A 24956-nucleotide genomic window follows, 5' to 3' on the forward strand; every position below is an offset into this window, starting at 1 on the left:
GGAGTACACGTCGAACGTCCTGAACATGAATCTCGAGTGACGGTGAAAAAATCAGGATATCGTCAAGGTAGACAAAAACAAAGATGTTCAGCATGTCTCTCAGTACATCATTAACTAATGCCTGAAAAACAGCTGGAGCATTAGCGAGACCAAACGGCAGAACCCGGTACTCAAAATGCCCTAACGGAGTGTTAAACGCCGTTTTCCACTCGTCCCCCTCTCTGATGCGCACGAGATGGTAAGCATTACGAAGGTCCAACTTAGTAAAGAACCTGGCTCCCTGCAGAATCTCGAAGGCTGATGACATAAGGGGAAGCGGATAACGATTCTTAACCGTTATGTCATTCAGCCCTCGATAATCCACGCAGGGGCGCAGAGTACCGTCCTTCTTCTTAACAAAAAAACCCCGCTCCGGCAGGAGAGGAAGAAGGCACTACGGTGCCGGCGTCAAGAGAAACAGACAAATAATCCTCGAGAGCCTTACGTTCGGGAGCCGACAGAGAGTATAGTCTACCCCGAGGGGGAGTGGTCCCCGGAAGGAGATCAATACTACAATCATACGACCGGTGAGGAGGAAGGGAGTTGGCTCTGGACCGACTGAAGACCGTGCGCAGATCATGATATTCCTCCGGCACTCCTGTCAAATCACCAGGTTCCTCCTGAGAAGAGGGGACAGAAGAAACAGGAGGGATAGCAGACATTAAACACTTCACATGACAAGAAACGTTCCAGGATAGGATAGAATTACTAGACCAATTAATAGAAGGATTATGACATACTAGCCAGGGATGACCCAAAACAACAGGTGTAAAAGGTGAACGAAAAATCAAAAAGGAAATAGTCTCACTGTGGTTACCAGATACTGTGAGGGTTAAAGGTAGTGTCTCATATCTGATACTGGGGAGAAGACTACCATCTAAGGCGAACATGGGCGTGTGCTTCCCTAACTGTCTGAGAGGAATGTCATGTTTCCGAGCCCATGCTTCGTCCATAAAACAACCCTCAGCCCCAGAGTCTATCAAGGCACTGCATGAAGCAGCCGAACCGGTCCAGCGTAGATGGACCGACATAGTAGTACAGGATCTAGATGGAGAGACCTGAGTAGTAGCGCTCACCAGTAGCCCTCCGCTTACTGATGAGCTCTGGCTTTTACTGGACATGAATTGACAAAATGTCCAGCCAAACCGCAATAGAGGCACAGGCGGTTGGTGATCCTCCGTTCCCTCTCCTTAGTCGAGATGCGAATACCTCCCAGCTGCATGGGCTCAGTCTCTGAGCCGGAGGGAGGAGATGGTTGCGATGCAGAGAGGGGGAACACCGTTAACGCGAGCTCTCTTCCACGAGCTCGGTGACGAAGATCTACCCGTCGTTCTATGCGGATGGCGAGTGCAATCAAAGAGTCCACACTGGAAGGAACCTCCCGGGAGAGAATCTCATCCTTAACCTCTGCGTGGAGTCCCTCCAGAAAACGAGCGAGCAGCGCCGGCTCGTTCCAGTCACTAGAGGCAGCAAGAGTGCGAAACTCTATAGAGTAATCCGTTATGGATCGATCACCTTGACATAGGGAAGCCAGGGCCCTAGAAGCCTCCCTACCAAAAACTGAACGATCAAAAACCCGTATCATCTCCTCTTTAAAGTTCAGGTAATTGTTAGAACAATCAGCCCTTGCCTCCCAGATAGCTGTGCCCCACTCTCGAGCCCGGCCAGTAAGGAGTGAAATGACGTAAGCAATCCGAGCTCTCTCTCTAGAGTATGTGTTGGGTTGGAGAGAGAACACAATATCACACTGGGTGAGAAAGGAGCGGCACTCAGTGGGCTGCCCGGAGTAACAAGGTGGGTTATTAACCCTAGGTTCCGGAGACTCGGCAGACCAGGAAGTAGCTGGTGGCACGAGACGAAGACTCTGAAACTGTCCAGAGAGGTCGGAAACCTGAGCGGCCAGGGTCTCAACGGCATGACGAGCAGCAGACAATTCCTGCTCGTGTCTGCCGAGCATAGCTCCCTGGATCTCGACGGCAGTGTTACGAGAATCCGTAGTCGCTGGGTCCATTCTTGGTCGGATCCTTCTGTTATGCAGGTGAATGAGGACCCAAAAGCGACTTAGCGAAAACAGAGTCTTTATTCCAGTAAATGGCAAAAGTAATAATCCTGGAAAACTCAAGACGAAAACAAAACAGGAAAAAACTTAAATCCACTCGTAGTAACGAGGACAGACTGGAGACTCGACCATTGACTGCAGGTTGCTTCGGGAAGGCACCGACCGCAGCAGACTAAGACACCTGCTCACACGCAGCATCTGAAGGAGACAAGACACGACAGGGCGAGACAAGGACACAGCACAGCGAACATCATACAAGGATCCGACAAGGACAGAAGTGGAAAACAAGGGGAGAAATAGGGACTCTAATCAGAGGACAAAATAGGGGACAGGTGTGAAAAGACTAAATGAGTGAGTTAGGAGAATGAGGAACAGCTGGGAGCAGGAACGGAACGATAGAGAGAAGAGAGAGAGGGAGGGGGAGAGAGAGGGATAGAAAAAGGGAACGAACCTAATAAGACCAGCAGGGGGAAACGAACAGAAGGGAAAGCACAAGGACAAGACAATATATGACAAAACATGACAGTTCTGGGAATGGTTCAGGATAGTTGCTTGGCCTTGGAACACTCTCAGCACATTTAAGGAGCTTGACAAAAAAACAATTTTCTTGGTATTTCATTTCTTTAACAGAACATTTCCTAAATGTTCAAAACTGGTTATATTTAATTTAGCTTTTGGTAATGTTTTAGAAACGTTCTCCAACTGGTTTGGCATTGGGAATGTTCTCAAATAGTTCAGAGAACATTGAGAAAAAACGTTCTTCTGTGGGAATTTCAGTACTTCAGCATAACATTTCCTACAGGTTTCCTCATGGTTCTTTTTAAAGTAATGTTCTCAAATTGTTCCAAGTATATTAAGAAACAATGGTATGGGAATGGGAAGTGGGAGTGGGAATATTGACGAATACGCTGATTCGGTGTGCGAGTTCATTAGAACATGCATCGAATATGTCGTTCCCATAGCAACGATTAAAACATTCCCTAACCAGAAACCGTGGATTGATGGCAGCATTCGCGTGAAACTGAAAGCGCGAACCACTGCTTTTAATCAGGGCAAGTTGACTGGTAACATGACCGACTACAAACAGTGAAGCTATTCCCTCCGCAAGGCTATCAAACAAGCTAAGCGTCAGTACAGAGACAAATTAGAATCTCAATTCACCGGCTCAGACACAAGAGGCATGTGGCAGGGTCTACAGTCAATCACGGACTACAAGAAGAAATCCAGCCCAGTCACGGACCAGGATGTCTTGCTCCCAGGCAGACTAAATAACTTTTTTGCCCGCTTTGAGGACAATACAGTGCCACTGACACGGCCTGCAACGAAAACATGCGGACTCTCCTTCACTGCAGCCGAGGTGAGTAAGACATTTAAACGTGTTAACCCTCGCAAGGCTGCAGGCCCAGACGGCATCCCCAGCCGCGCCCTCAGAGCATGCGCAGACCAGCTGGCCGGTGTGTTTACAGACATATTCAATCAATCCCTATACCAGTCTGCTGTTCCCACATGCTTCAAGAGGGCCACCATTGTTCCTGTTGCCAAGAAAGCTAAGGTAACTGAGCTAAACGACTACCGCCCCGTAGCACTCACTTCCGTCATCATGAAGTGCTTTGAGAGACTAGTCAAGGACCATATCACCTCCACCCTACCTGACACCCTAGACTCACTCCAATTTGCTTACCGCCCAAATAGGTCCACAGACGATGCAATCTCAACCACACTGCACACTGCCCTAACCCATCTGGACAAGAGGAATACCTATGTGAGAATGCTGTTCATCGACTACAGCTCGGCATTCAACACCATAGTACCCTCCAAGCTCGTCATCAAGCTCGAGACCCTGGGTCTCGACCCCGCCCTGTGCAACTGGGTACTGGACTTCCTGACGGGCCGCCCCCAGGTGGTGAGGGTAGGCAACAACATCTCCACCCCGCTGATCCTCAACACTGGGGCCCCACAAGGGTGCGTTCTGAGCCCTCTCCTGTACTCCCTGTTCACCCACGACTGCGTGGCCATGCATGCCTCCAACTCAATCATCAAGTTTGTGGACGACACAACAGTGGTAGGCTTGATTACCAACAACGACAAGACGGCCTACAGGGAGGAGGTGAGGGCCCTCAGAGTGTGGTGTCAGGAAAATAACCACACACTCAACGTCAACAAAACTAAGGAGATGATTGTGGACTTCAGGAAACAGCAGAGGGAACACCCCCCTATCCACAACGATGGAATAGTAGTGGAGAGGGTAGCAAGTTTTAAGTTCCTCGGCGTACACATCACAGACAAACTGAATTGGTCCACTCACACAGACAGCATCATGAAGAAGGCACAGCAGCGCCTCTTCAACCTCAGGAGGCTGAAGAAATTTGGCTTGTCACCAAAAGCACTCACAAACTTCTACAGATGCACAATCGAGAGCATCCTGGCGGGCTGTATCACCGCCTGGTACGGCAACTGCTCCACCCACAACCGTAAGGCTCTCCAGAGGGTAGTGAGGTCTGCACAACGCATCACCGGGGGCAAACTACCTGCCCTCCAGGACACCTACACCACCCGATGTTACAAGAAGGCCATAAAGATCATCAAGGACATCAACCACCCGAGCCACTGCCTGTTCACCCCGCTATCATCCAGAAGGCGAGGTCAGTACAGGTGCATCAAAGCTGGGACCGAGAGACTGAAAAATAGCTTCTATCTCAAGGCCATCAGACTGTTAAACAGCCACCACTAACATTGAGTGGCTGCTGCCAACACACTGACACTGACACTGACTCAACTCCAGCCACTTTAATAATGGGAATTGATGGGAAATTATGTAAATATATCACTAGCCACTTTAAACAATGCTACCTTATATAATGTTACTTACCCTACATTATTCATCTCATATGCATACGTATATGCTGTACTCTATATCATCGACTGCATCCTTATGTAATACATGTATCACTTGCCACTTTAACTATGCCACTTTGTTTACATACTCATCTCATATGTATATACTGTACTCGATACCATCTACTGTATCTTGCCTATGCTGCTCTGTACCATCACTCATTCATATATCCTTATGTACATATTTTTATCCCCTTACACTGTGTATAAGACAGTAGTTTTGGAATTGTTAGTTAGATTACTTGTTGGTTATTACTGCATTGTTGGAACTAGAAGCACAAGCATTTCGCTACACTCGCATTAACATCTGCTAACCATGTGTATGTGACAAATACAATTTGATTTGAATTGATTTGAATTTCAGTACTTCAGCATAACGTTTTCTGTAGGTTTTCTCATGGTTCAATTTAAAGTCATGTTCTCGGAACATTAAGAAGACTTTCCATAAAAACCACAAGAAAACATTAGTAACGTTCAAAGAATGTTTTAAGAATTATTTTTAAAACATATACAATCTGTTCTCAGGGTCAACAAGGGGTCTTTCTATCCTCTATCTTGTTAAGTGTGTTCAGGTGTGTTGGCCGCGTCCACTAATTGGCCACACCTGATATTAATGAGCGCTTGTTTCCTTTGAAATGGAGTCTGTTTGAATAGACTAAAATTAACAGCTTTGTATGAATTAAAAAACATGGTATGCTAGCTCCATCCATCCTGGTGGCCCAGTGGACTAATTCCTTAGATAGAAGCTCAAAGGTTCAAATCCCGCTGATGCCGTTCCACAATAAAAAAGAAATGTGTTTTCATGATTAATGCTCAGCTAATTAATTTCCATATGTCCTATCTGTGCTTGGAGTTCAAAACAATGAACCTAAGCTAGCAGTGTTGTTAAAAGTCTTATTGAAACAGTCAGTGAAATTTGAGGAAACTACAACAAAAAAACTCCAAATAACCTTTACATTTCATTATCAGATTGTTAATGAAACCTCCCAGGAAAACTTTCAGGGAACCATAGTAAAATGTTCTCAGAACCTCCCTACAACCTAAAAATGTACATTCCCAGAACCCCCCCAAAAACGTTCAGTTTTACCAGTCAGGAAAATTATGGCTTCATTCTCAGAACCAATGGGAAACCTAAAATGTACATTCCCACAACATAGAAGGAACCAAATGTGCTTGCTGGGTACCTTGGTACTGCATGAGTAGATGAATATAGAAATGTATCCCAGACAGACTCCATCTCTCTCTTAAGCATCTGCTCTAATTAGCACCTCCTCTATACCTACCAGGCGGTCTGACACATAACCGAGAGAAAACATGGCACGGTGAGCGCTTGCTGGTGTATTTCTGTCGATATGGCACGGTGAATTGTTGGTGTGTTTGTGACCAGGTGAGTGGATGGAAGTACTGTACGCACGAAGAACACACAAACAAGACTGCAGAATAGCCTGAGACTTTACTTCCATTACAATGGTTACAATGCTGTTTTTCAGTTATTGACGATGTGTAAAAGCACAAACATTTAGAAAGAAGCTACAAGGTGAGAAGAGAGGGACAGAAAAATGTGGCAAGAGAATGTATTGCAATGATGGAGAAATATACAGTGGGTCTTGACCTCGATCTTTGGCTGTACAACAGACTACAATATGTGCCCTCTGAGTAACACAGAGATCCACACAGACGTGAGCCTTGAAGCAGCTCCATGCTGCCCCCATGAGAAAAGCTGTGAAAGAGGAAGAATCATGGAGTCAGTTTGGAGAGGGAGGGCAGGTTAGAATGAAAGAGAGATGGAAAATACAGCAGACCTCCAGCTTTCACAGAAACCAAGGTATTTCTGGGAAAAGTTCATTTCTGGGACGTACACTCGAACAAACACACCTACCCATCCAGACGTGCTCATGGCTGATTGAGGCATTGATGATTTGGGCTGGTTGGGGCTATTGGGGTTGTCTGACTGTGATGCCAGTGATGTGATGCCATAACATAGACACAACTAGATGACTCAACCCTCATGACAGTCACTTTCTTCATATTTACTTTCCCCATCACCTAAAATACAGAGGCACCAGGGAAGCAAGTTCAACTGTGCTACGTGAACGTTATCACATTTATTACACCAATGAGATCATATACAATATTTACAACATTACTAACACACCTACTCCACAAACAAATTCAATCTTAAAGGAACATTTGACCCAAAACCCATGTTTTCATATATACATGTTTGACGCAGTCCCTCAAAAATGATGCGTCAACATTGATGTTTTCCAGATGAGTCACTTGAACGGTAGTTGTAAAACCAACTGGGCCGTGTTAGTGGGGGCCGTCTCTAAAGTGGGAAACAAGCGCGTGAGCGGTTCTGCTGTGTCTTCCGTCCTCTTCCCCATCGTTAAGATTCCCTCCGCTTGATTCCGTGACCCGTGGAGTAGCTGACTCAACCGGCTCTGGAAGCGCCGGTCATCAGTTTCTTTCCGTTTACCGAGTGTGAGGATTCCAGCGGCTGCGTCATCAGTGAGGGGTCCCCTTGTCCCCGTCCCATTACCTGGGCGACAGAGCAGGACGTAAAGACGGCAGGAGAGGGATTTCTGTCTGCAACAGTTGGCAACCTCCTGAGCGTCACAGGCCAGATGAGAGACGAGTAGCAACAAGATGAGAACCTTGAGCTTCTGTGAGTAAACGCAGATACAATATTTCAGTGTTAGAACTTCATGAGAGAGAGAGAGAGAGACAGAAAGAGAGAGAGAGATTCACATTTTTTTTTATGTCACATGCAAAGTACAATGAAATGCCTTTCTTGCAAACTCAAACATAAACAAAGGAGAGAGTGAGATAGAGAGAGACATGCATAGGCCTATGTTAATATCATTTTATGGTTAATATGAAAAAATGAAAGCTAAAACGTACTCAGGAATATTAATTGAGATACAATCTCAGAAACCTTTCAGTCATGTCTGCCAACAACCATCAGTTTTAGAACATTTTCTTCAGACAAGGTCTTGCTATTTTTGAAAGACGATGTAATTGCTTAATACCCTTAAACCCATTACCAAAAACCCTATTCAATAGACTGAAAGGAACTCAAACCCCCGAAAATGTCATGGCAGCGACTGACACGCTAAGTGCAAATAGTGGTCTTCCATCTCTATTCTAAAAACACTCCATGCAAATTGGGGAGCATTAGCGAGCATTACCATTCATATTTAAATGCATCCAAAAACAATCCCTGATGTACTTTTCTGAACAACCCCTTACATGACCTTTGTCTGAGGCCCATAATAGCAGCTTAAATGATTCCACAGTAAAAAAGAATCTGTAATAGAAAGCTGTGTTACATCGTCAATACTACCTTGGTGGTTAAGCATGCTGTGTCCATCCCTGGTGCTGTAGTAAGGTGCTTTGTGTTGAAACACGTGATCTGCCAAAGGCTGTGGGGTCCACGTCTACTCTCACCTCTCTCTGAAGCCGCTCGCTCTCCTTTTGTAAGGCCCTATGTCGTCTCATTTACACCCTCCAGAGACGTCACTAAGATATCTTTAGCCCAGTCGACGGAGACATCAACAAATAGACTGTCCATCAATGCTCATCTTCTGTTTGACTCGTTTGCTCATTTGACGGGTCTATCAGAAGTCCTTATTAATGACTCTGATCCTGCCACAGACCATCTCTCGGATATTTCCCGGGTTTTGAATAAAGTAGTGGAATGCTATTATGTCAGGGTGGCGGCGAGCTTCGTTAGGACATAGCGCTATGATTAGTGGTGACGGAGACATGGTTAATTAGCTGCAGCAATAGACATGGTCTCATCAAAGGTACGAGGGAACACAAAGAACCATCCCTGATAACCTTTAGAAGGTGACTGACTGAATGGTCTGTCATTCGAGGGTCACCTAACAGTCCTAATGAGGGCTAATGATCATTCTCTCTATTGTATTAAATATGACATGTGTCGCTCCGTGGGATACTGACACACCTAGAACAGTGTGTTTGTTGTTTTATCCCCCTAGCTATTGGTCATTGGTGGTAGAGGCACCTTGTTCCCCTTTCCCTTTCCCTATAGGGCAGGTAGCCTAGTGGCTAGAGCGTTGGGCAGTGCTTAATTTGTAAATCGGGAGCTCACGGAACACATAGTGAGCGTGGGGGGGGTGTTATCCAGGGGGCTCTGAGTTACCAGTACACATTGAGAGAGAAAAGGTGTCAAACGCAGCATAGCAGCACAGCAGACAGAGTAAACAGCCAAGTAGCCTACTATCTATGGTGGTGAAATGGACAGCACTCTCCAAGGTGCTGATCAATTCACGTCGCTGCAGACCCACCCACATCCTTGAGTGTAGCAGCGAGGCTTGCACAAGTCCACGTTTTATGTAGCCAAATTTTCTAGACATCAATGTACAGCAACATTTTTAAACGTCACTGAAGATCACCGGACATAAGCTTATGCCTACATTCACAGCTGTGAGGCTTACAAGACCCACATTTCATATCATTTTCAATGTAGCAGTAGAACAAATATCACAATATTGGAAAATAACTTAAAGTACATTAAATCAATGTAGACTACAGCAGAACACACATAGAAGAATATATAGGCTTCCAGCCTATGTGATATGACACAGCACTATATGACCAAAAGTATGTGGACACCTGCGCGTCGAACATCTCATTCCAAAATCATGGGCATTAATATGGAGTTGGTCCCCCCTTTGCTGCTATAACAGCCTCTCTTCTGGGAAGGCTTTCCACTAGATGTTGCAACATTGCTGCTGGGACTTGCTTCCATTCAGCCACAAGAGCATTTGTGAGGTCGGGCACTGATTTTGTGTGATTAGGCCTGACTCGCAGTTGGCGTTCCAATTCATCCCAAAATCATTTCAGTATGGACCTCGATTTGTGAACGGGGGTATTGTCACGCTGAAAATCATGAAATAGAGCCCCAGACCATTACTCCTCCTCCACCAAACTTTACATTTGGCACTCTGCATTGGGGCAAGTAGCGTTCTCCTGGCATCTGCCAATCACATATTTGTCCGTGGGACTGCCAGATTGTGAAGCTTGATTCATATCTCCAGAGAATGCGTTTCCACTACTCCAGCCGACGCTTGGCATTGCGCATGGTGATCTTAGGCTTGTGTGTGGCTGCTCTTGTTCAGACGTTGATTCCAGAGGCAATTTGGAACTCGGTAGTGAGTGTTGCAACCGAGTACAGAAAATGTTAACACTCTAACACAATTTGAAGGGGTGTCCACATGCTTTTGTATATATAGTGTATGAGTGTTAACATTATATAGGCCTCTTGCCAATGTGATCATATGACACACATACAGTGGGGCAAAAAAATCCTACAATGTGATTTTCTGGATTTTTCCCCTCATTTTGTCTGTCATAGTTGAAGTGTACCTATGATGAAAATTACAGGCCTCTCTCATCTTTTTAAGTGGAAGAACTTGCACAATTGGTGGCTGACTAAATACTTTTTTGCCCCACTGTATTCTGGCTGTAGTGTTTATTTTTATTTATTTTGAGTGTTAACTATAACCTGGGAGTCTTCTTTAGAATTGTCTACGAGACTTGCTGCCACCAAATATCCCTTGGTTCAGTCATGTTCAAAAACCTTTTTTATGGCTGTTTATTTTGAGGCAGAGGATGTTATTCTGAGGCAGAGGATGTTAATGTCCAATCCACCCACTCTTTTGCTAGTTGAATCACTCCAGTCGTTTCTAGACTCAGGCTACCTACCTTTTTGCATGACAAGCCAGAGTTATACGTTTGTTTCATCTTGAACTGCAAATTGCACCTTCTCCGAGCACTTTGCCTGTGTATGATGCACTGCAGGCTTCCTTATTTTCCCTCTGTCAATTAGGTTAGCATTGTGGAGTAACTACAATGTCGATCCATCATCAGTTTTCTCCTACCACAGCCATTAAACTCTGTAACTGTTTTAAAGTCACCATTAGCCTGTAGGTGAAATCCCTGAACTGTTTCCTTCCTCACCGGCAACTGAGTATAGCGATGAGGTAGTCATAAAAAAAGAATGTTAAACACTATTATGGTACACAGAGTGAGTCCTGAACTAATTTAGGCTTGCCATAGCAAAGGGATTGAATACTTATTTCAGCTTTTCATTTAGAATACATTTGTAGAAATGTATAAAAACATAATTCCACTTTGACATTATAGGGTATTGTGTGTAGGCCAGTGACACAAAATCTCAATGTAATCCATTTTAAATTCAGGCTGTAACGCAGGAAAATGTGAAAAAGGTCAAGGGGTTTGAATACTTTCTGAATACACGGTGTAAAACAGGACAGATATAAGCATCCCCTATTTGACCTGGACCTATCGTACCTGACTTTGGCAACAAGGCTGAATCCCTCATGCCCATTTCCCTCATGGACACTGTCACTCACAACATGTTCCCTCCTATTTGTCGCCACCTTCTGGAGTTGCCTCAGAATGTCTTCATGCAATTATATTCCCCATTCTTTTCCTGCAGAAGGAATCCTACATATTCATGTCAGGTAGGCTGCCAGCATGAAGACACTGACAAATTGGAAGAATTGAAGAATAGGAGGCAGGACGAACAACGAAGCCAGTTTTAATGGGCCATTTTAAGGAGCTCATACAGAACCACACCACTTTGCAGTCAAACACAAGTCAGGTTATTGTTTGATCCAATTTTTGGAATGATGACCCCCAACCCAAACCCACCCTGACCTCTAACCCCTACACCCAACATTCCACACCACCTGTCTTGATCTGCAGCACAGAGCAACAGGTATCAAGTCACTGTATATGTAGAAGCAATATACTGTATAGAAAATAATTGTAACATGAATATAACTAACATCAATTATAACAATAATAAGAATATCAACGGGATGTTTTGTTTCAGGGAGAATTATCAGAGATAAATGTAAAGTGTCTCTTCATTACTTGTACATACATACAGTATACATCTATATGGAGTCATAGTTTCTCTTTTAGGTTAGGTGTGTGTTTGATTGACAGCAGAAATCTGCCCCAGGTCCATGTTTCTCTTGTGATCTTTGACCTTTAGTCTCCGCAGCGCAGACGGGGTCAACAGACTGTTCCAGTTAAAACTGGTTGGTGAGCTCTAGCTAGTAGTTACCTCGCAGAGCACGGCCACGCTCCCTCCATCCATGGGACGACGACAGCAACATACGGGACGTTACGCACACAGCCCCTTGAGAGGCGCTAGGGAGACCCCCTACTAAGCGTCCAGGCATGTTGTGATTGACAGTTAACAAAAATACAAATCTTAATTAAGGGCACTGTGCAAGTGTATGGGGTCCTGCGGAGGTTGGAGTCTCCAGCAGGGGGAGCCAGTGCATCATTGTAGAGGCCAGGTAGGTAGTGACAGATAGAGAGAGGCTGCAGAGCTGCAGTCCTTTAACGTCTCTCTCACAGACAGCGCCGTTCGTTTGTGCAGTAATGGTCCTCTAGCTCGGATCCCTACAGTCCGTGTGAGCTGTACTACGTTGTGCATTTAAACGGCAGCCTCTTCCTCGGCAAGAAGGGCAAAGGGTTGAAGCTCGGGATGACGCATGGAAGGGCAGATCTACAGGTATATGGAGTAAACATAAGGGAGAAGATAGAGGAGGAGAGAAAGAAAGGGTCCTGGACATGCTATGGGTATCCTAGGGGAATCCAAAGGCGAACTTGTGCGGTATGAAATGCCAATGTAAGGTGCCTGTACCCGCAGGGCACTGCCCAGAGAAAGACAGCGAGACTCTCCTGACAGACTGACTGACTCAACGAATTGACTGGCTGAGAGACTGACTGAACTCGCTAATATGGGTGCTATTCGCTCTTTCCAATCCAAGAGAGAGAAATAGGACAGGGGAGAGAGCTGACAGAGACATTTCTTCTTTGTCTCTAAAACAATACATTTTCAAACTTGTGTCTCTTGTCTTTTACGGTGAGTTTTCTTCCCTGTCCCTTGCTCTATTTGCTGTTTCTCTTCTGCTATTTCCTTCTCACCATCTCTCTCCCTCTCCTTCTCCCTCTCCTTCATTCTCTCCTCTCTGTCCATCTTCGGGGGTGTTAAAGGAACCATCCATGTTCTTTGCTCTTCTCCTCTCTGCTTCTCAAGCCCCCTCTCTCTTTCTATTCTCCTCTCCCTGTCTCTCTTTGGCTGGACTCCACTGCGGCTACAGGCAACGGGTCAGCAGGAACCATCGCTGGCCGTCTCGTTCTCAGAGATGGCATCGTGAGAGCCTGCTGCCCTATACTGTGGGGGCTGGGGTGGGAGGGGAGGCAGGAGCTGACGCTGAGACAGGGGATGGGGTTGAGTATGGAGCTGGGCCTGGAGCTGTGGTTGGGCCTCGGCCTGGGGTTCAGCCAGGTGTTGGGACAGAGGCTGGGCCTGGGGTTGGGTCTGGGCCTGAGGTTGGAGATGGTGAGGTTGGGGTGGATGGTGGGGCTGGGCCTGGTACGGGGCCTGTGCTTGCAGTGGATGGTGTTGGAGCTGAGGGGAGGTAGCTCCGTTCTTGCTCAGGCCACAGGACTGGGTGGCACAGTGGATCTGACGCAGCGTGTCCAAAGCCTCACTCTTAGCGTGCTTCAGGAGGTCCGCCTGACCCTGAGAGAGACAGAGAGAGAGAGAGAGAGAGAGAGAGAGAGAGAGAGAGAGACAGGAAAGAGAGAGACAAAGAATTCTCAGAGAGAGAATGCTGTCACAATGCCCTCTATATCAGACGTTGTCAGAGGAAGACCCAAACATTTTTCAGACTCCAGCCACGCAAGCCATAGATAGTTCCCTCTGCTACCGCACGGCAAGCGGTACCAGTGCACCAAGTCTGGAACCAACAGGACCCTAAAGTAGCTTCTACCCCCAAGCCATAAGACTGCTAAATAGCTAATCAAATGGATACACACTGCTACTTCTATTATCTATCCTATTGCCTAGTCTCTTTAACCCTACCTATATGTATATAGCTACCTCAATTACCTCGTACCCCTGCACATCGACTCAGTATTGGTACTTCATGTATATAGCCATGTTATTTTAACTCGTCATTGTTATGCGTTATTCCCTGTGTCACTATTTCTGTTTTTTTATCTTTAACTCTGCATTGTTGAAAAAGTAAGCTTTTCACTGTTAGTTTACACCTGTTGTTTACAAAGCATGTGACAAATACAATGCAATGCACTACATTATTTTAGCCAGCAGATGGCAGCCTACATCCATGCTGCAGTGTGGTTGGTGGAATTCTCTGCGGTTCCTCAGAGCCCCTTCAAAAGTAATCTGTTGATAAGTGATCCCACACCATCATTATCGTCCTCTTTATTTAGGAACACCCCAGAGATTAAACCGTGCCAGATGGGGAGGAAGTGGTCAGGGCAGGCATCCCGCTTTATCTGACATCCCGCTTTATGGCGTTGTAAAGTCAATCAGGGCAGTTTCTGTGGCTGCCTTGGTTTCTGAGTGAGAGAATGGGCTACTGCAGCCCCGCTGGCTCTATTCTGTAGTGTTGTGGGACTGGATTAATCTCCGTAGACACTCAGAATCAAAAGACGTAGAGGCTGCATCCTCAACAACAAAACAAAACCAGCCCCCTTCGGAACTTGTGTCCCTAAAAAAAAAAAAAGACCCTCACTACTAAACACTTAACACTCCCCTCTTCTCTTCCTTGTCTTCTCTCTACATCCCACCCACCACATCCCTTCACAGCCCACCTCAACAGCAACCGTCCCTTATTCTCTGACTCGGGTTGTCTCTGAAGCTCTCTGAGTCTCATCACCACCCTGCTGTCGTCAGCAGTTAGCTGGCTAAGGGAGCCTGAGCGACGTCCCTGTGGGACGATGCTGTTTGAGGCGGGGACCAAGGAATATGTCCTGCCTGTACTAGGGGTGTCTGCCTGCCTGTCTGTTTGTCTGTCGGGCTGTACTACCCATTGCCACTGGGCAGACAGGTTAGAGTGGCGTGTAGCATAAGAGGGTTGAGGGTACAACTCTGGACAAAATGCCTCTTGTTCCCCTCTCACATGAGGGTAATGCTTAGCGACAAGTCTTCTACATGAAGGGCCTCAGAACACAATCCACTCCAACAACATGAATAAATCAGATGTTTGAGAAATTATGTAATGTTCCCGTGGGAGTCACAAAGCTGGTGCTGCTGTACCAGTCAGGGTCTTGGCTGGTGGTACCGAAACCTAATCACCATGGGTTGAGCTCAACCATGGCTACGGGTCCACTCACCCCTGCAGCTGGCCTGGCCTGCAGCACAGCGTTCCATTGGGGGTTAGCTACGGCTGAGGCTCCACAGAACAACCAATCACACATCTCCATCTGTAGAACTCCTAACCAGTCACAGTTGTTCCTTCCTCGTCCTTAACACAGTCCATTCACCTGTTTCTATGATTATTCATTTTTATGGGAAGGTTTATCTCAACCTCCAATTTGCCTCCAGATCTGAATATATGGGTCAGAGGACTCAGTGAGACTATAGATTAGCTGTGGAGAGAGCACTAGGCATAGAGACAGACTGGTGACAGGAGGAGATTCAATATGGATAGTCCTTTAATCATTGACTTCTAAGTTACTATGCTTCAAGAACAATACTGTATCTAGAGAATCAGACTAGCTGGTGCTGCTGGGGGGGGGTGTAGTGGTCTCTACAATCCCATAGAGTCTTTGGAGCTTCTTAAGGAATCCACTATTTTCTCTTAGCACCTTCTTTTATCCTCTCTCTCTCTCTCACACTCTCTTACTCTCTAGCCCCTACCACAGCTGGCAGGCTGGGTACCCTCATGGAGTCTGTGGGATGTGAAACCAGTGAGTTGGGCTGAATGGAGAGGTGGCTGCCTGGACTTGGGCTGCCAAGCCTGGCTGGCACACACAGACCACACTGCCTCATACCAAATGTTCACCGCCATAAAGAGAGGTATTTTGGCTGATACTGTGCCCGTGTCTGCTGTGCTATGTAGATACGGACATGCAGCCTGTACCCACAACTCCCCGTACAGACACGAGGAAGGAGGAAGGAGGGAGAAGGATGAGGGGTGGAGGGATGGAGGGGGTAAGGTCTTAGGTTTTGTGTGTCCACGTGAGGCTTCTTAAGTGCTTAAGTCCTTCAGTACTATAGAGTGAATTAAAGCTTAACTAAGATAAGACTGCCAGCCACATCGGCTGCCAACGAACAATGAGTCCAAACAAAATAGGCTGAGCAACACACTTTTTGAAGGTGCATCTCGGACTACTGTTAACATTGTCTCGTGGCTCTACCTTTGAGCTACATTATATATGATATATTATATCTATTTCCATCCTGTCTGCTATCCTTTTCCAATTTTTCTTTAACTTTGTTTCTGGTCCTGTTTGATGCAGCCCAGACGTCTCCCTGATAAAAAGGTCCTGGGGAATCAAATGTATCCCTGGTCACATCCTCCCTCTCTCTCTGGCTGCCAGCCCGGCAGAGCCCCGAACCAGGCTAAACACTTCACTCAATCCTGAAGAATTACATCCAGATGAGATCGAAAACACACATCACACATTCCCTCTATGTCCTTATTTGTGTCTTGGCGAGATGGTGGCGAGGCTTCGTGCTTTATCAGTGTTGCTATTTACCACGGGTAATGATTCATTGAGGCTGTGAAACGAGGGCGTTGGGCCACGCTTTATATGATTGTGGGCCTGTGTTTACAGGCGAGGAGACGGGAGAGAGGGCAGAGAAGGGAGAGAGGAGAGAGAGGGGACATAGAGGGGAGAGAGGGGACATAGAGGGGAAAGGAGAGTGAGATGAAGAGGGGAGAGAGAAGGGGGAGAGTGTGACACCAATGGCCCACCTAAGGGCACGTCTGCTGGGTCAAAACTCCAGGGAGAGGGGGTGATGGTGGAGAGGGGTGGAGCCTACTGTGCATGTCGGCTAACAAATGGTGTGCAATGGTATCATCCTACATGATAAAAATACTACAGTTTACTATAGAATATTACAGTACTTACCGTATAATTCTATAGTAAAAAATAGTATACTGTAGAATACTATACTACACACTGTGGTATCCCTCAATCATGTGTAGTACTTACTATAGAATGTTGTAGTATACTGCAGAATACAGTCGTGGCCAAAAGTTTTGAGAATGACACAAGTATTCATTTTCAGAAAGTTTGCTGCTTCAGTGACTTTAGATATTTCTGTCAGATGTTACTATGGAATACTGAAGTATAATTACAAGCATTTCATAAGTGTCAAAGGCTTTTATCGACAATTACATGAAGTTGATGCAAAGAGTCAATATTTGCAGTGTTGACCCTTCTTTTTCAAGACCTCTGCAATCCGCCCTGGCATGCTGTCAATTAACTTCTGGGCCACATCCTGACTGATGGCAGCCCATTGTTGCATAATCAATGCTTGGAGTTTGTCAGAATTTGTGGGTTTTTGTTTGTTCACCCGCCTCCTGAGGATTGACCACAAGTTCTCAATGGGATTAAAGTCTGGGGAGTTTCCTGGCCATGGACCCAAAATATCAATGTTTTGTTCCCCGACCCACTTAGTTATCACTTTTGCCTTATGACAAGGTGCTCCATCATGCTGGAAAATACATTGTTCGTCACCAAACTGTTCCTGGATGGTTGGGAGAAGTTGCTCTCGGAGGATGTGTTGTTAACATTCTTTATTCATGGCTGTGTTCTTAGGCAAAATTGTGAGTGAACCCACTCCCTTGCCTGAGAAGCAACCCCACACATGAATGGTCTCAGGATGCTTTACTGTTGGCATGACACAGGACTGATGGTAGCGCTCACCTTGTCTTCTCCGGACAAGCTGTTTTCCGTATTCCCCAAACAATCGGAAAGGGGATTCATCAGAGAAAATGACCCCAGTCCTCAGCAGTCCAATCCTTCTACCTTTTGCTGGACTTTCTTGGGCGCCCTGAAGCCCTCTTCACAACAATTGAACCGCTCTCCTTGAAGTTCTTGATGATCCGATAAATGGTTGATTTAGGTGCAATCTTACTGGCAGCAATATCCTTGCCTGTGAAGCCCTTTTTGTGCAAAGCAATGATGACGCCACGTGTTTCCTTGCAGGTAACCATGGATGACAGAGGAAGAACAATGATTCCAAGCACCACCCTCCTTTTGAAGCTTCCAGTCTGTTATTCGAACTCAATCAGCATGACAGAGTGATCGCCAGCCTTGCCCTCGTCAACACTCACACCTGTGTTAACGAGAGAATCACTGACATGATGTCAGCTGGTCCTTTTGTGTCAGGGATGAAATGCAGTGGAAATGTTTTTTTGGGGGATTCAGTTAATTTGCATGGCAAAGAGGGACTTTGCAATTCATCTGATCACTATTCATAACATTCTGGAGTAACCAACACACTGCTCATCTGGCATCAAAACCTACAGACCTGTATCCCTTCTTTCTTTTCTTTCCAAAACACTTGAGCGTGTTGTCTCTGATCAACTTTCTCGTTATCTCTCTCAGAACGACCTTCTTGACCCTAACCAGTCAAGGCTTCAAGACGGGTCACTCAACCTAGACTGCTCTTCTGTGTAACGGAGGATTTTCGCTCTTCCAAAGCTAACTCTCTCTCCTCTGTTCTCATCCTCCTAGATCTATCTGTTGCCTTCGACACTGTGAACCATCAGATCCTCCTCTCCACCCTCTCAGGGCTGGACGTCTCAGGCAATGCCCACTTTTGGATTGAATCCTACCTAGCAGGCCACTCCTACCAGGTGACATGGAGAGGATCTGTGTCTGCCCAACGTATTCACACTACTGCTGTCCCCCAGGGCTCAGTTCTAGGCCCTCTCCTCTTCTCTCTATTCACCAAATCTCTCAGCTCCGTCATATCCTCACAAGGTCTCTCCTATCATTGCTATGCGGATGACACTCAACCCCTTTTCTCCATCCCCCCTTCTGACACCCAGGTGGTGACACGCATCACTGCGTGCTTGGCAGATATCTCAACTTGGATGTCGGCCCACCACCTCAAGCTCAACCTCGACTCTTCCTCCTGGGGAGGAGGAAGAAGGAGGAAGAAAGACCTCTCCATCACGGTTGACAACTCCACAGTGTCGCAATCCCAGAGTGCAAAGAACCTTGGAGTGACACTGGACAACAACCTGTTGTTCTCTGCAAACATCAAAACAGTGACCCGCTCCTGCAGGTTCATGCTCTGCAACATCCGTAGAGTACAACCCTACCTCACACAGGAAGCGGCGCAGATCCTAATCCAGGCACTTGTCCTCTGCCTTCTGGATACTGCAACTCGCTGTTTGTTGGGCTCCCCGCTTGTACCATCAAACCCCTGCAACTTATCCAGAACACTGCAGCCAACCTGGTTTTCAACCTTCCCAAGTTCTCTCATGTCACCCCGCTTCTCTGACACTCCACTGGCTTCCAGTTGAAGCTCACTTCCTCTACAAGACCATGGTGCTTAACTACAGAACAGCAAGAGGAACTGCCACTCCCTTCCTTCAGTCTATGCTCGAACTCTACACCCCAACCTGAGTACTCCATTCTGCCACTTCTGGTCTCTTGTCCCTCCCACCCCTAGGAGGGCAGCTCCCGCTCAGCCCAGTCAAAGCTCTTCTCTGTCCTGGCACTGCAATGGTGGAACCAGCTTCCCACTGAAGCAGCAGAGTCCCTGCCCATCTTCCGAAAACATCTGAAACCCTACTTCTTAAAACAATATCTTAAATAACCCTCCTACTCTGCTAAGACCTCTCACCCCCCTAAAATGTAAATAGTACACTAAGGTATTCTTTCATGTGGGATGTGTTATCATGTTAGTTACTGCTGAGCCCACTGATACAGCTGTAGGCTGGAGCTGCACCATTTAATTAAGAGATTTAAGGATTACAAAAAAGGGAGGTGCCAATTAGCCAAATTGCTGTCTTAAGATGTAATCTCTTGGGAGAGTAGAGCAGCAACATCACTTCTATAAATTACTGGAAGTTGTTTCAAATCAATAACCTTGTGAACTTATGCAGACCGAAGCAGTATTTCTAAGGAATGATGCACTAGCCATACATTGCTAGTGTTATGTTGACAAAGTGTGTGGATGTACACGATACAGTACACTATCCATTAGTCTTTAATAGTACAGTATCTTGTCAAAGAGTTTCCTGTGTTTTAGGATGGATGGATGTACTGTACTCATACCTTGAGGACGGTGATGTTCCAGGCGTAGCTCTCCATGGCTTTATGTAGCTTCCGGCCTTTCAGGCCCTCCTTCGCCCCGATCCTGTGAAGGTCCACATGGAAATCCAGTCCTGGACAAGCACAAACACAAGAGGTGAATGAACTGTTCATAGGGTACAGGCAGCCAAGGTCAGAGGGGTTAGGATAAAGTGGAAGTCCGTTGGACCGTCTGTCCATTTGGACAATAAAATAATGTTATTCATCTTCAGCTGTAGGTTGTTCTGTACCATCACCACCCCAGATGGTCCCATGGCCTATAGAGCTTACAGTAATATCACCACCCCGGACGGTCCCATGGCCTGTAGGGCATACTGTACCATCACCACCCTGGACGGTCCCATGGCCTGTAGGGCATACTGTAACCACACCACCCTGGATGGTCCCATGGCCTATAGAGCTTACAGTAATATCACCACCCCGGATGGTCCCATGGCCTGTAGGGCATACTGTAACACACCACCCTGGATGGTCCCATGGCCTATAGAGCTCACAGTAATGTCACCACCCCGGACGGTCCCATGGCCTGTAGGGCATACTGTACCATCACCACCCTGGACGGTCCCATGGCCTGTAGGGCATACTGTAACCACACCACCCTGGATGGTCCCATGGCCTATAGAGCTTACAGTAATATCACCACCCCAGATGGTCCCATGGCCTGTAGGGCATACTGTAACACACCACCCTGGATGGTCCCATGGCCTATAGAGCTCACAGTAATGTCACCACCCCGGACGGTCCCATGGCCTGTAGGGCATACTATACCATCACCACCCCGGATGGTCCCATGGCCTGTAGGGCATACTGTACCATCACCACCTTGGATGGTCCCATGGCCTATAGAGCTCACAGTAATGTCACCACCCCGGACGGTCCCATGGCCTGTAGGGCATACTATACCATCACCACCCCGGATGGTCCCATGGCCTGTAGGGCATACTATACCATCACCACCCCGGATGGTCCCATGGCCTGTAGGGCATACTGTAATATCACCACCCTGGACGGTCCCATGGCCTGTAGGGCATACTATACCATCACCACCCTGGACGGTCCCATGGCCTGTAGGGCATACTGTACCATCACCACCTTGGATGGTCCCATGGCCTGTAGGGCATACTGTAACCACACCACCCTGGATGGAATCATGGCCTGTAGGGCATACTATACCATCACCACCCTGGATGGTCTCATGGCCTGTAGGGCATACTATACCATCACCACCCTGGATGGTCTCATGGCCTGTAGGGCATACTATACCATCACCACCCTGGATGGTCCCATGGCCTGTAGGGCATACTATACCATCACCACCCTGGATGGTCTCATGGCCTGTAGGGCATACTATACCATCACCACCCTGGATGGTCCCATGGCCTGTAGGGCATACTATACCAACACCACCCTGGATGGTCCCATGGCCTGTAGGGCATACTATACCATCACCACCCTGGATGGTCCCATGGCCTGTAGGGCATACTGTAACATACCACCCTGGACGGTCCCATGGCCTGTAGGGCATACTGTAACACACCACCCTGGATGGTCCCATGGCCTGTAGGGCATACTGTAACATACCACCCTGGACGGTCCCATGGCCTGTAGGGCATACTGTAACACACCACCCTGGACGGTCCCATGGCCTGTAGGGCATACTGTAACACACCACCCTGGACGGTCCCATGGCCTGTAGGGCATACTGTAACACACCACCCTGGACGGTCCCATGGCCTGTAGGGCATACTGTAACACACCACCCTGGACGGTCCCATGGTCTGTAGGGCATACTGTAACACACCACCCTGGACGGTCCCATGGCCTGTAGGGCATACTGTAACACACCACCCTGGACGGTCCCATGGCCTGTAGGGCATACTGTAACACACCACCCTGGACGGTCCCATGGCCTGTAGGGCATACTGTAACACACCACCCTGGACGGTCCCATGGCCTGTAGGGCATACTGTAACACACCACCCTGGACGGTCCCATGGCCTGTAGGGCATACTGTACCATCACCACCCTGGACGGTCCCATGGCCTGTAGGGCATACTGTAATATCACCACCCTGGACGGTCCCATGGCCTGTAGGGCATACTGTAATATCACCACCCTGGACGGTCCCATGGCCTGTAGGGCATACAGTAATATCACCACCCTGGACGGTCCCATGGCCTGTAGGGCATACTGTAATATCACCACCCTGGACGTTCCCATGGCCTGTAGGGCATACAGTAATATCACCACCCTGGACGGTCCCATGGCCTGTAGGGCATACTGTAATATCACCACCCTGGACGGTCCCATGGCCTGTAGGGCATACTGTAATATCACCACCCTGGACGGTCCCATGGCCTGTAGGGCATACTGTAATATCACCACCCTGGACGGTCCCATGGCCTGTAGGGCATACTGTAATATCACCACCCTGGACGGTCCCATGGCCTGTAGGGCATACTGTAATATCACCACCCTGGACGGTCCCATGGCCTGTAGGGCATACTGTAATATCACCACCCTGGACGGTCCCATGGCCTGTAGGGCATACTATACCATCACCACCCCGGATGGTCCCATGGCCTGTAGGTCACACTGTAATATCAGTCCACTGTCCAGATCATCTGCCTCTGGATTGGCACTGACTTCTACAGTACACAGCTACTGTAATGCTGAGTGCAGCTGCTTCCCTGGACACTTTTTCAGAGTTTGAGGATAAAGTCTAAATACAGTTCAACTTCCCACTACAAAGACATGTTCCTACGCTTCATGTTTTGTGCTCCACTTAAAAAGTCCCTTCTACAAAGTATGCCATCACCATTCCGGTTCCCCATGGCATACATTGGCACACCCATTTCCCCATCCCTCCTTTCTCCATCCTTCCCATTTCTCCATCCCTCCCTCCCCTTGGCAGGCACACACCCATAAAACCCCACACACCCACACCACCACAGTTCAGTGGCTGAGAATCACCCTAGCCGAGAGGCATGGAGAACAAGAGGGAAAGAGAGAAATATATTATTAGTGAGCTGCATCTGAGCAGTAGTGTAACTGGGGCATCCAGGTGTTATAAACAGCACCTGGGCGTGATATGAACAACAATAATAATGGTGAGCAACAATACGTTTCTAGCCAGAGGTCATTTCTCTCTTTCTCTCTCTCTGGGCCCAGCCTTCTGACACACTCTCCTCCCATCCATCTACCCATCTCTCTCCCTGAGTCCAGCCTTCTGACACACTCTCCTCCCAGTCATCTACTCATCTACCCAGCTCTCTCTCTGTGCCCAGCCTTCTGACACACTCTCCTCCCATCCATCTACTCATCTACCCATCTCTCTCCCTGAGTCCAGCCTTCTGACACACTCTCCTCCCAGTCATCTACTCATCTATCCATCTCTCTCTCTGTGCCCAGCCTTCTGTAACACTCTCCTCCCATCCATCTACTCATCTACCCATCTCTCTCCCTGAGTCCAGCCTTCTGACACACTCTCCTCCCATCCATCTACTCATCTACCCATCTCTCTCCCTGAGCCCAGCCTTCTGACACACTCTCCTCCCATCCATCTACTCATCTACCCATCTCTCTCCCTGTGCCCAGCCTTCTGACACGCTCTCCTCCCATCCATCTACCCATCTCTCTCTCTGTGCCCAGCCTTCTGACATGCTCTCCTCCCATCCATCTACTCATCTACCCATCTCTCTCTCTGTGCCTAGCCTTATGACACGCTCTCCTCTCATCCATCTACTCATCTACCCATCTCTCTCTCTGTGCCCAGCCTTCTGACACGCTCTCCTCCCATCCATCTACTCATCTACCCATCTCTCTCTCTGTGCCCAGCCTTCTGACACGCTCTCCTCCCAGTCATCTACTCATCTACCCATCTCTCTCTCTCTGCCCAGCCTTCTGACACGCTCTCCTCCCATCCATCTACTCATCTACCCATCTCTCTCTCTCTGCCCAGCCTTCTGACACGCTCTCCTCCCATCCATCTACTCATCTACCCATCTCTCTCTCTGTGCTCAGCCTTCTGACACGCTCTCCTCCCATCCATCTACTCATCTACCCATCTCTCTCTCTCTGCCCAGCCTTCTGACACGCTCTCCTCCCATCCATCTACTCATCTACCCATCTCTCTCTCTCTGCCCAACCTTCTGAAACGCTCTCCTCCCAGTCATCTACTCATCTACCCATCTCTCTCTCTGTGCCTAGCCTTCTGACACTCTCTCCTCCCATCCATCTACTCATCTACCCATCTCTCTCTCCGTGCCCAGCCTTCTGACACGCTCTCCTCCCAGTCATCTACTCATCTACCCATCTCTCTCTCTCTGCCCAGCCTTCTGACACGCTCTCCTCCCATCCATCTACTCATCTACCCATCTCTCTCTCTCTGCCCAGCCTTCTGACACGCTCTCCTCCCATCCATCTACTCATCTACCCATCTCTCTCTCTCTGCCCAACCTTCTGAAACGCTCTCCTCCCAGTCATCTACTCATCTACCCATCTCTCTCTCTGTGCCTAGCCTTCTGACACTCTCTCCTCCCATCCATCTACTCATCTACCCATCTCTCTCTCCGTGCCCAGCCTTCTGATACGCTCTCCTCCCAGTCATCTACTCATCTACCCATCTCTCTCTCTCTGCCCAGCCTTCTGACACGCTCTCCTCCCATCCATCTACTCATCTACCCATCTCTCTCTCTCTGCCCAGCCTTATGACACGCTCTCCTCCCATCCATCTACTCATCTACCCATCTCTCTCTCTCTGCCCAGCCTTATGACACGCTCTCCTCCCATCCATCTA

The 24956-nt window shown here is 47.7% G+C and overlaps 2 protein-coding genes across 2 annotated transcripts in view; both read right to left on the minus strand.

The window, feature by feature from the left end:
* Positions 1 to 6703: 6703 nt before the first annotated feature.
* Positions 6704 to 8415, minus strand: LOC124016420 (orexin-like). The gene is made up of 2 exons (XM_046331981.1): positions 8340 to 8415; positions 6704 to 7659 (listed from the first exon to the last, which is right to left on the minus strand). The coding sequence occupies exons 1-2, from the start codon at positions 8364 to 8366 to the stop codon at positions 7270 to 7272; spliced, it is 417 nt and encodes a 138-aa protein (XP_046187937.1). The 5' UTR covers positions 8367 to 8415; the 3' UTR covers positions 6704 to 7269.
* A 3157-nt stretch (positions 8416 to 11572) lies between these two features.
* LOC124015199 (inactive phospholipase C-like protein 2) overlaps positions 11573 to 24956 on the minus strand; it is a 109145-nt gene continuing 95761 nt past the window's right edge. Inside the window, exons 5-6 of the mRNA XM_046330234.1 lie at positions 20123 to 20232; positions 11573 to 13592 (exon numbers count right to left, since the gene is read on the minus strand). Coding sequence (XP_046186190.1) covers positions 13176 to 13592; positions 20123 to 20232 — 527 coding nt within the window. The 3' untranslated portion in view covers positions 11573 to 13175. The remainder of the gene's footprint in view (positions 13593 to 20122; positions 20233 to 24956) is intronic.

Source organism: Oncorhynchus gorbuscha, linkage group LG26, assembly GCF_021184085.1.
Source record: "Oncorhynchus gorbuscha isolate QuinsamMale2020 ecotype Even-year linkage group LG26, OgorEven_v1.0, whole genome shotgun sequence".
Lineage (NCBI taxonomy): Eukaryota > Metazoa > Chordata > Actinopteri > Salmoniformes > Salmonidae > Oncorhynchus > Oncorhynchus gorbuscha.

Excerpts from the sequence above, each read along its gene's own strand:
- LOC124016420 (XM_046331981.1), bottom strand. The coding sequence starts at position 8,366 with ATGGACACAGCATGCTTAACCACCAAG. Across the intron at positions 7,660-8,339 it reads CAGCATGCTTAACCACCAAG|AAGCTCAAGGTTCTCATCTT; the intron begins GTAGTATTGACG and ends GTTTACTCACAG.